The sequence below is a fragment of the Crinia signifera genome, chromosome 11 (genome assembly GCF_055691185.1).
Source record: "Crinia signifera chromosome 11, ASM5569118v1, whole genome shotgun sequence".
Lineage (NCBI taxonomy): Eukaryota > Metazoa > Chordata > Amphibia > Anura > Myobatrachidae > Crinia > Crinia signifera.
The window spans coordinates 3265183-3277905 of NC_139227.1; the positions used below are offsets into that span (position 1 = coordinate 3265183).

General features: G+C 43.4%; 1 protein-coding gene across 1 annotated transcript in view; it reads right to left on the reverse strand.

The window, feature by feature from the left end:
* LOC146045464 (cathepsin L-like) overlaps nt 1-12723 on the reverse strand; it is a 33311-nt gene continuing 20588 nt past the window's right edge. The window contains exons 11-14 of the mRNA XM_083164297.1: nt 11193-11257; nt 9871-9961; nt 9733-9791; nt 1-7140 (exon numbers count right to left, since the gene is read on the reverse strand). Of these exons, the coding sequence (XP_083020423.1) occupies nt 7066-7140; nt 9733-9791; nt 9871-9961; nt 11193-11257 (290 nt within the window). The 3' untranslated portion in view covers nt 1-7065. The remainder of the gene's footprint in view (nt 7141-9732; nt 9792-9870; nt 9962-11192; nt 11258-12723) is intronic.

Below are 12723 nucleotides of genomic sequence, written 5' to 3' on the forward strand. Positions count from 1 at the left end.
GATGCTGCTGGGGGTATTCCTGGCTAACACTGCTACACCATATGGGTTGCCCCTAGGGGCAGAATCCAATTAGCCTCAATGTTTCACCGAAGTTTTTATTAGTTATGAAATTAGGATTGCCAGATGAAAGCATGTTCTCCTGAAAACACACAGGTTCAGTGAATCCGGAGTGTTTTAGCAGCCAAAGCCCTATTATTTCACAGGAAAGCTGGTCTGCTTTCGGGGATTTCACTTCGCCAATCTGAGGCAGGTGAAACAAGATCCCTGATAAGCTGTGGCACATGCCGGCTTATTGAGGCTAACTAGATAGTCCCTGGCAAACCAATTATTCTAAGGGCCTAAATCAACATGGATTATTATTTTGAGTTTACACAACATGGTTGATTATGAAATGACTCATTTTGCCATTGCAGTATGACTGAGAGCCCGTGTTTATGGGTGGAAACATGACATTTTCTGGGTGTATTAGCCAAAAAGCAAGCCCTATAAAGCACTTTTGGGATGGTCTCTGATGTCAGCAATGACCACTTCCAGCCTGGTTCATTAGCAGCTTTGTGGAAGCCTTATAGTGGGTACACACACGGTCGGGGAAGACAGCATTGAATAGGGCCCCGCAGCCATCTCCCCCATCGGGAGATGGCTGTGGGAGCACGACGCACATTGAATACCCCCTTATACCCTTGAGACAGGTGCAGATGGAAAAAGCCTGTTTTTGCGAATGAATCTGCGATACATTGCTAGTTGTAATTTCACAATGGGCATTCACTCTCTCTCTCTCTGGGTGGCGACTATCGCAAACAACTGCCTTTTCTCTAATCGGTGATCCATGCTGAATTAGGCACTAGGTTAGCTAATATTACCGGAAGTAAAACATTTAGAAAAACTGCTTTTCAGTGCAAGTAATGTACATGCTAATAAAAAACAAAAACACTGCAGTAAATCAGTCATGGAAGGAGCTCCGCTACAGTGGGCGCAAATGCAATTTCTGACAGGTTTCTCCTGCAAATTGCTTTTTTAGCTATGCACCAAAAATTGTTCTGCATATTGTTTCTTGGTGCTGACTGAGATTTTGCACTTATGACGACTTCTTGTTCTTGTGACTAGGAGAGCAGAAAGGGAATTTTGCTAAAGGCTGATTACAGGTGGGTGCCTGACCTCCAATTCACAAGAGCTTACTCGTGCTCAACCTCCAGTTCACAAGAGCTTACTCATGCTCAACCTCCAGTTCACTAGAGATTACTCGTGCTCAACCTCCAGTTCACTAGAGATTACTCGTGCTCAACCTCCAGTTCACTAGAGATTACTCGTGCTCAACCTCCAGTTCACTAGAGCTTACTCGTGCTCAACCTCCAGTTCACTAGAGCTTACACGTGCTCAACCTCCAGTTCACTAGAGCTTACTCGTGCTCAACCTCCAGTTCACTAGAGATTACTCATCCTCAAACTTAACCTCCAGTTCACTAGAGCTTACTCAACTCAAACTCCAGTTCAAAGTGAAAATGGATAACGGAAATGATGATCATCGGCTACTTTTTTTTATTCCGGCTAAATATATGTGAATGCCTCCCACTGATGCCAATACAACTGTAATACAGTACTAGAAGGGTGCACAACAGACTTGTTACAACTTGGTTGAAAAATATTAGGTATGTCCCCGACTAGGGGGCACTCTTCCTTCTCCAGGACTGGTCAGGGCCCCTGAAGGCCATTTAGACACCTGCCCCAGCCACCTGTTGGGGCGTCTGCGTATACGGCTGTTCTCTCCATTCGTAAATCTCATGCATTTGATATCCTTGCCCAGCTGGACACATCTTGTGGTAATGTCCAGCTCTGCAAGATGCCTCTTTTACAGAATTTATTTTGCACTTGTGTTTTATGCCGTCAACTCAGCATGAGACCCTAAATGTGCAAACACACAAACATATGTACAGTATGTGTGTATATTATAAATCAATACATGGAATCAAGAAAATTGCCAAGCTTTGATATTCACATTTAAGTGACACTGCATACTTTCCTTATCCATATATAAACTTTAAGATTGCATTCACAGCATGTGTCCAAGCCTAATACTTTCCAGACGGGAAGAGAAGTGCGATAAATGAGGCATCCTTAGTACTTGGGTTAATACATCCTTAGCACTATTCCCACAGAACCTAACTGAGCAACGGCCTATTAGTGACGATCTGTCCAAGAAAGACTCTACAATGTTTTCAGTGCTTCATTAGTCATGAAAGCTATTTATAATTGGACCAGTTGGGAATTAGTACATTGTTCTGATATTTGGTAATGAACAATACACATTGTAATGAATTAATGCTGACATATACAAAATGTTTTAATGACCAGATCTCAGCTATTCAATATGGCTTCCCCCTTTGTGATTTAATGCAGTCTCTGAGTGTGGGCACAGCACAAAGTGACGCCTGGTGGAACGGGTTACTGACTGAGCTGGTCATAACTGGGTTATCTCTTATCTATGGCTTACTCATGGGAACGGCAGCAACTTAATATAACAGCTCAGATCACTGATGATCTTTTATGCCTTGTTCCAACCTGCAACTACCATTGCTTGTAGCTACATTTATCACTGGATTCATTCTATGTTACTTTACGCAATCGTTAATGTAAGAATATGGACAGTAAGCAACACATAAAATCTTCTTTAGCACAACTGCTGTAAACCCTAGATATTCCGGATCTCTAGAGGCTGTGTGATGCTGTAATAAGCAGATGGAGGCGCGAATTGTATGTGGAAATTACATTGAAATATTAAGATTTGGATTGTTTCTTAAGTCCAGATGACTAGTGTGTCCCCAATTTGGCCATATTGTGTAGACCTGTTCATAAAACACGATTGTATGGACTGCCATATGGTTTTCTTGGAATGAGAACTCTGAGCCCCACTGATTCAGTTCTATACCTACCGACAGGACCCATTCCACCAGGGCCAAAATGCTCTGCTCCTGGACTTCCCTTTTAATGTATGATTGCCATCACCTGTGTTGAACAGGTTAATTGATAAGAAAGAGGTTTCAGCACAGGTGATGGCAAGAGGGAAGTGCAGGAGCAGAGCAATGTGTCCCTCCTGGAGAGGGTCATGTTGGAGGGTATACAGTTCTGTTAAAGCAAGTCTGCTGTGGGTAATCAGAGGCCTGATGTGATTGTGATACCAGATTCACTTTCTAGCTTCTTCTTACCGGCTGGTTGCCAATGAAAGGGTCTGACTGTACCTCATTCATTATCTCACGGCTATAGTATGTCAGCTGTGTGATCATCTACTCAGATTCCCATTTATACTGCAGAAAGCAATATTGCCATTAGGTTTATAAAGCTGCAAATAATGGAAGTGGGAGACAATCTTGTTGCAGCTGATATATCAGAACGCAGCTGCGGACAATGGTAGGGTTAATTGCATTGACTGTTTATCTTGATATTAGCAATATTAAAAAAGGTATTTCTCCTAGAATTGAAAGGTACAAAAAAGTCATTAAGACAAGGAGAGATAATCGGGTGACAAATGGGATATTCTGAGAGACAGTTTGTCTGCCAGTGTTCATTAATGTGTGTGATAAATATCTTGTACATTCTTTTTTTGTTAGAACTTGCATCATTATTTTTTTGTTCTTCTATTTAATTACAAATACCGTCCTTGCCAAAAACGTTTTCAGTACTATGGTATGCACGTGCTTTATAAGTTATATAAAATCCTTCTCTGAGTGGATCCATCTGAACCACATGAAGACACTATGACATAAATAAACTTATGCACCAAATAAAAATAAAGAAATCTACTAAGTCAACATTAATAAGTGGCCGTATGACTCCATGAGAACATCAAACTGGGTCTCACCATAGACAGAAGCTTGCAGAATGTGGGATATCTATTACGGGCGTCATTCAATGGCTGCTCTCATTGGGTGCCCATTACTCCGTAGGTGCCCCAAAAGCACTGGGGTTTACCACACACAGCGGTTGTGACGCAAAAAGTGCCATTTGGGTGTCCAGAAAAGACACTGTTTTAGCACATCTCTGTTCTGGCAGCGGGAGCCCAAATAGCTATTGAATCCCCCATCATACTGAGAGGTATCGATGTTCGCCAAATACTTCTGATTATTAATGCATGAACTCATCTTTATTTTAATAGTTCACCTCTTCCGCCTCAGTACTGGAAACATGTAACAGAGCCTTGAACCCAAACGGATATTATTCTAGATTACGTGTGTCAATACCAACGACCTTATTCTAAGTTTGGAGTAAAGGAAAACAGCGCCAGAAGTGGTGTCCCTGGGCAAGCCATGTTGTAACGCAAAGGGTGCAGATACATTTATTTTTTGCATGCAGGATAAATATTGACCACGTTTGCATAAAGCCCATAAATGTTGGACAGATTTATTTCTTTTTTCACAGTTTTGATTTTTGTTTGGACACATCCTCCTCAAATCTAAATCTCTGTGGACATGTACAGCGCTACACGGCTATGTCCCCCATCGTGAATAACAGTAGGAGATTGAATACCCCCTAAAAGTGGTTAATTCAGTGGTTTTGGAGAAAGTCGCCTGCCAACAAGGAGCTCTTGGGAGCCCTTTGCTGCAGCTTTAATAGGATGAATATAAAATGTAAAAGGCGGCTTCTAACCTTTCAAAATGAGTTCATAAAATGTATAAAATATATTAAAATTCCAATTATTTACTTGTGAGTTCAGCAAGTAAAACACCTAAAAACCACTGGTACTATTAATAAATATACAAAATGGCCACTAGATCAAATGAAAGCATTATTCCATACAATAAAAGAAGAAACGTGAATAATAATAATTGTCCCATTATTGGAAAGGAGGCGACTTCGCGGCAGGTGACGGAATAATTCTGACAGCTATAGCACGGATTTGATATTCTACATGATCGTGGCTGGGGATTAGTCTCATCATACAGTACGGCATTGGATATATAATATTAACACCGATTAAGCCTCTATCCTGAGGCTCTGGAGAGGAGAATGTATTAATCCTTCTGGGACATAATTAACTGAAGTCCTTCTTCTTACACATTGTATGGAGTAAGGCTTTCATTTATTCTAGGCATAAGTCTGCATATGTAGTAACTGTGCAAGTGTCTTTTATGTATGTTATACTTGTTGAAGTCACAATTAAATCATTGAAACTGCAATGGATTTGTAATATGAGCTCTTTGTGAAGGTTAAGGGGGGGGGGGGGGTATTCAATCACCGGCGACCAGATGGCCGCCAGGCCCTATTCAATGCGGTCTTCCCCAACAGCATTGAGCAGGGTATCTCGGCAGAACGAGCCCGAAATCACAAGCTGTCCAGTTCGTTCTGCCGAGAACAGCCAGCTGCAGCTCGCCTCTTCCCGGCCGCAACTCGCAGCCACGCCCCCTTCCCGCTCCCCAGCAGGCGGGACATTGAATCCCGCCTGCATGTTCTTGCTAGAGCTGATCGAGAACGGGACTGGGTCACGGCGGTCAAGCAAGCTCGGCTGCCGTGACCCTCACATTGAATACCCCCCTAAGTCGCCTTTAGAGTTTCCATATATAGTTACTATTTAGTAGCTGCAATTTCTGTATGAAGGATATTGGCCCTTTATCAGAAAGGCACGCTGAATGTGAAAATTGCAATCAGACGATTTTCGTACTTCTGCGCATGTGTGCGCAATGTCGAAGGTGTGTGTGTATGTGTGTGTGTGTGTGTGTGTGGACCATTTCAGGGTGGCTGTGATTCACATGCAGCCACTGCAATGGTATATATTAAACATGAGCAGGTTTGGTTTTACTCGGTTGTCCAAAGCACATGACAGTCAATCGAAATAATCCAAAATTGCAATAATAACCAAGTAAATCCGAACCCACTCATCTATAGTATACATGGTGGCAGTGCGCCTAAAGGTCCACCCTAATCAATGCAATCGCTAGGATTGCGGAGATGGGATCGCATTTAGATTGCAATTGCATTACTGGGCAGCCTTGCAGTGCGTTGGGCGGCCCCCAGCATACACATGCGAGCAGTAGCAGAATCTGCTCCGGACTTCAATAAGGCCCATTATCAGGACTCTGTTTATGGTAATTATTTGAGCCTGAATATACTGGATTCGATTTTTAACAGTTAATAAGAATCCAAATTATTTTTCGCTGCAGTAAAGCCATTGTGTTAACTAACAATAGTCATTGGTTTTCAGCCATCGAGAAGAAACCATTGTTGGATCAGTCCAGGGAAGTGAAAAAGGATAAGCATTGTAGCTACACCAGTGGTTCCAAGCAGTGTTCCAAGCGGTGTGCCAAAATTAATATTTTTTAAATAAATTTATCAATAGGAAAATATTAACTTATGGGTGCGGTGAAAAAATTCTGATATTCTAGGGCACCATGAGTCCAGAAAGTTTGGGAACCACTGAGCTACACATTAGTTGTGCTTCTAATCTAAGATTGCTCATGTTTTATTCAGTGATACACAGACTTCTCTCATTGTGATATCTAGCTAATGTAGTGTTGTACAACCAGCAACCTCCACGCCACATGTCACACACAATGCAATATACTGTAAAACATATCCTTTTTTATGAATCTGCTACATGGATGCGTTTTTCACATATAAACACTGACAGCACTGCACGGTTTATGTACATCACCGCCTAGTGTATATGTCTCTTCAAACATAGCGATATGGAACCAGCATTGGGTTCCATGACTAAAAGTTATTTTACATTACACAGTTTAATAAGAATGACATAGCTAGTGAAAGGAAACTTCCAATAATACATATTAAAAACAAGAAAGTTACAAATATTAATCTATTTGATTTTCACATTTCCATTTAGTATTATGGATGCATAAAATGATTAAAATTATGTTAATTTAAAATAGTATTTTAGTTAAGTGCTTTAAAAAACGGACCCTAAATTTAGCTCTGGATCTAAGACAAAGATATGTGGCGTCATATTCTGAATGTGTTATCTAGAACCCTAGTGGGAGACGTATAGACCCGTATATACATAAACACCTCCAGAACTTGGTGGAAGAGCAGAATTTCAGTGTAAAGGATGATCCAGAGGAGATTAATCTACCACAGCAGAGCTGCACATTGTGTTCATGCCACACGCTCCAGTTCCACGATACAAATAATAGTAACCCTGAGGAAGAAGAAGAGAGTGCCAAAGTCAATGTGCGGAAAACCAGAAAATCACCCATTTTTAGCATCACTATCTATTAGAATTGACCAATAACGACAGGCTGGACGCTCAACTCTCAGAACTTGTGAACAACAGGCAAATAATGGGCGATATGGTCACCGTTTAGGATCACAGATTGGATGGAGATTTTGAGAGCATTATCTAGAACAGGTTCCTAACTCCAGTCCTCATGGACCGATAATATTGGATCTTTTACAATGTACGGGCCAGTAATGCATACCCCTGTGCACCAGCTAGGAGAGCTGTGAAATGTGCACATGGGGTCCCTGAGGCCTGGAGCTGGAAGACACCACAGTACAATATCAAAGAAGACAGAATTCTAGTTTTATTTCTACAATATCTATTAGAAACATGGCCAAAATAAAAAGGGATTGCGGTTTCTTACCACCCATCTTATATGGGGAATCTACTCGGTGTAATGTGAGGACACATCTGTGTTACAGTAAGAAATCTCACATTCTGCTGAGCACCTCTAATAGGTGCAACATTTATACCATTTATATATAAAATGTGAGCGACGCTGGCGTTGTTAGCGGATATTCTGCACATCTCTCAACGAGACGTTGGCACTTAAAGGGTTAATTACCGTGGGTAGCGATTCCTGGACTTTCAGATTGAAGGACTTATTTGTGTCCTAGCTGCAGCCACTTGCGCGGTGTACAGACACTTGGGATCAGTATTCTTATAATGAGGACTTATTGGCAGATAGGACACAAGTCTTATTCTAAGCATCGGAGTTAGTGTGGCCAATCCTGGGATCGGCGGGATCCCGGGATTTGGCCTAAAAAAGTCCGAGAATCCAATCCCGGGATTTCGGGATTAGACTGCGCATATGCAGTCTAATGCCGGGCAGCGTCTGAGCACTAGCTCAGAAGCTGCCCGGCTGTTCCCGTAAACTGACCCGGCGTGCGGCCTGCGTAGCGTGACAGTAGAGGTCACGCTGCGCAGGCCACACGTCACCAGTGACCGCCCGCCTACGCCTGCCTGCTGTCTTCGATGGAGGTGCACTTGCCGGGAGGCACCGTGCACCTCCAAACCCACTCCCGGCCGCCCGCCCGCCCGCTCCCTTATGTAAGTAGATGTGCGGGTCGGCTCAGGTGGGTCCAATGCTAATAATGGGCTTTTTGGTTTGGATGCCAATCCCGGGATTGAGCATTTTTCAATCCCGGATCCCGGGATTGAAAAAATGCCCCGGGATTGGCATCCCTAATCGGAGTTGTACACAGCAACTGCATGGAACGCCGGCGCCCCGTCCATTGTTCTTTTGTTATGTTAGTGATACAAATAGGACACACTTTCTAGAAATGTATGTTGCAGAATGCTGGTGTGATTACAGGATACGGTCATTAAGTCGACATGACTGAAGGTTGACATGGGTTATGTCGAGCGTCAAAATGACGACATGGTGTTTTTCACTTTTTTTGAGCCAACATGTGCTGACAGGTGGTATTTCATGCCCTACCATCTGCTACGGCGTGGTGGGAGAATACAATAGTGTGCCTGAAGCATGGCGGGCACACAGGCAGGAGGACAGGTAAGTAAGCTTCATTTATATAGTGCACTTTCTCCAACAGGACTCAAGGCGCTTGTATGTGGACGCATCTGTAAGTCACGATGTATGAGGTCAGACTTCATGGTGATGTCCAGCGGCACATAGGGCCTTATTCTAGTTCACTCTTAGAGGCAAATTCCTTCTCAAATGGACAAAACCATGTGCACTGCAGGTGGGGCAGATGTAACATGTGCAGAGAATTAGATTTGGTTGGGGTTTTTCTTAAAAAAAAAAAAAAAAATCTATATTGCAGTGTAGAAATAAAGCAGTCCGTATTTTTCCTGCACAGAAAACTCACACAAATCTAACTCTCTGCACATGTTACATCTGCCCCACCTGTAGTGCACATAAGGCCTTATTCTAGTTCACTCTCTGACAAAATCCTTCTTAGATGGACAAAACCATGTGCACTGCAGGTGGGGCAGATGTAACATGTGCAGAGAGAATTAGATTTGGGTGAGTTATTTTGTTTCTGTGCAGGGTAAATACTGACTGCTTTATTTTTACACTGCAATATAGATCTCACTTTGAAGTACAAACCCCACCCAAATCTAATTCTCTCTGCACATGTTACATCTGCCCCACCTGTAGTGCACATGGTTTTGTCCATCTAAGAAGGATTTTGTCAGAAAGAGTGAACTAGAATAACCCCCATGGTTCCACTTGAGAAGGAATAATGGTTGATTGTATCAAACGGAAATTTACGGACTTGGCCCTGAGGACAGAGGTAATACTGTTCCCTTCATTTACTACTTGCTTTCAATCCTGGCCAATCGTGCAGCCTAGAAAAGCGGGAATGCATGCACAGTTCATCAGGATAGTAGGGTTTTAGCCACAACACTCCAACAATTCAATGTTCGTTTATATTCATCATAAATCCTGATAATACCGACAAGACAAAGAATTATGCTTTAAGCTATACCGAGTATGCTTTAACGTACAGTCCTCCCCTGTTGTAATATCTCATGTAAATGAGTTACCTGCTCTCCCCAATCTGGCCCCCAGCTATTCTTGATAGCCCAGAAAGGTTTCCCATCACCTGCGGAAAAATAAAAGAATTCAGGAATAAGGAAAAAACAGAAGATGGTGGTAGCAGGGAAAGGCTGTGTACCACTTACGTTCCCCATATCCCACTAACAGCACAGCGTGGTCAATCATCCAAGGGTTGCATAATATACGGAACGGATGAGAAATCCCTTTACGGTAAAACTGAGAAAAAAAAAACAAAAACAAACATTTGACAAATACTCGTAAACCGATTTAAACATAACAATTAGAACAATGAATCTGTAGTATTGTATTACATATTATGTGGTGGAGACGGGTGGCAGGCAAAGAAAGGCAGTCAGGCTGGAAAGACAAATTAGATGTTGGCGATAGTAGGGAACATTGAAAGTTTGGGCTGGCAATGAGGCTATGAGGCAGCCAGCGAACGATGGGTTAAAAATGCTAGTAAACAGAACAAAAATGAAACAACTTTTAGAAACGGGCTCAAACACTAGAGTAGGGTTCTAAGGTCTGGCAGCCATTATTTGAGAGCCTGGCCTAAAAGGAGCCTCTACTCAACAAGCACTTCCCTCATCCCACAACCCCAACGCTTAAATCAGGCATGTCCAAACTACGGCCCTCCAGCTGTCGTGAAACTACAAGTCCCATCATGCCTTGCCACAGTATTTCTATTAGGGAATGCTAAAACTATGACAAGGCGTGCTGGGATGTGTAGTTTCACAACAGCTAGAGGGCCACACTTTGGACATACGTGGCTTAAAGCGTCATCCTCCACCTATAATGCAGTGTCCAAAACAAAACGGCTCACACTGCTTACATAACAATTAAAACATTTTTTTAATTTAAAATACACATATCCATGCAAATACACAATCAATACACTTCAACACCATTTCAAATTGTATTTTTTACAAACTGAAGCAGTAGGATAAAGGAATACAGTTAGTATTATACAAATTAAGGGGCATACACACAGAGTAATTTTGTGCGATTTTCTAAGCAATCTGACTAGATTGCTTAGAAAGTAAGCACAGATCTTTCAGTGTGTATGCTCCGAGAGATTAATTATCGCCTGCTAACTAAATCAGTGCATGCAGTCACAATCTAGTCAAATTGCTTACCAAGTGACTGCAAATCTCTCTGTGTGTACAGAATGAGACACTGATCACAATCTCACATTCTGAACCACTACCCGGCCTTATCGCTCAGCACAAATCTCTGCATGTGTATGTGCTCCCCATGGGAGATCTGGACACCAGGAAATCGCCTACGCTCAATAGCTTAGCACACATCTCTACATGTGTATGCCCCTTAAGGCCGTTTGTTGGCTTAGAACATATTCAAAACAATGCTGTACTGTATACTGGTTTCATTCGTGCACATAGAACGCTGCCAATAAGTCTGAGCAGTGCATCTAAATAGGACTAGTTACCTGCATTGCAAAAGCATTAAGAGCTATGGATATCGGTCCATTCTGAGCCAACCAGGCTGCAATCTCTGGAAAGAAATGAATGAATAGGTGAAACTATAGTAATAATGGTGTCGCTGGGGTGCAGAATAACACACAGACACTGTACTGTATGACGCTGGAAATTAAGCTCCGGCTTGCATAAACTGCTTTTGTTTTAATAGTCCATGTTATTACAGGCCGAGCACATACTCCGAGAGCCCATGGGGTTGATTTTGTGACTCACATCAAAGTGTGCGGTGATTAGGTGATGGGATGGTTCCGTCCGGTGGCAGCACTATGGATACTTCCCCAGCTGTGTGTGATTAGGTGATGGGATGGTTCCGTCCGGTGGCAGCACTATGGATACTTCCCCAGCTGTGTGTGATTAGGTGATGGGATGGTTCCGTCCGGTGGCAGCACTATGGATACTTCCCCAGCTGTGTGCGATTAGGTGATGGGATGGTTCCGTCCGGTGGCAGCACTATGGATACTTCCCCAGCTGTGTGTGATTAGGTGATGGGATGGTTCCGTCCGGTGGCAGCACTATGGATACTTCCCCAGCTGTGTGTGATTAGGTGATGGGATGGTTCCGTCCGGTGGCAGCACTATGGATACTTCCCCAGCTGTGTGCGATTAGGTGATGGGATGGTTTCGTCCGGTGGCAGCACTATGGATACTTCCCCAGCTGTGTGCGATTAGGTGATGGGATGGTATCTGCTGCACATCACATACTATTTTGTGTTGCGATTATTGACTACACGGAAGCGCGCATTGCATCGCAACAAAAAAATAATCACAGTGCGATTTGGACTAGACACGATGTGATTGCACCGTGTGTGGGCACCATTAATCCTGCTACTAATCGTGGCTGCAGATGTAAGATCAGTGTGACGCATACTGTAGGCTTCAACATGCCGCTGCGAATTCTAGTCTACACCAGCAGATGCCAGCAAGGAGCCAGATGAGAAAACAGCTACTCCAAGTATGCCCCACATTGTTATTCCCAATATTATTAATAGAAGTCTTTTTAGAGCAATTACAGTTTTTTTTTTAACAAATTAAAAAAATATTTATTTTATTAATTATGTCTTGAACAGGGGAAAGTATACGTTATACATTATAGAGTTCGGTATACCTCTATGCATGCTATGAGCTACCGCAGCTGGTTGTGTCTGCTACCGCTGGGCCTGCTCCAGGGCCGGATTAAGGGGGGGGGGAGATCAGTACCCCTGGCCCCCCCTCTATCTAGGGCCCCCATGTGGTTGTGTCTGCTACCCCTGGGCCCCACTATATCTAGGGCCCCCCTATGGTTGGGTCTGCTACCGCTGGGCCTGCTCCAGGGCCGGATTAAGAGGGGGCACAGGGGATCAGTTCCCCTGGGCCCCCCTCTATCTAGGGCCCCCCTGTGGTTGTGTCTGCTACCGCTGGGCCTGCTCCAGGGCCAGATTAAGGGGGGGGGCACAGGGGATTAGTACCCATGGGCCCCCCTCTATCTAGGGCCCCCCTTTGGTTG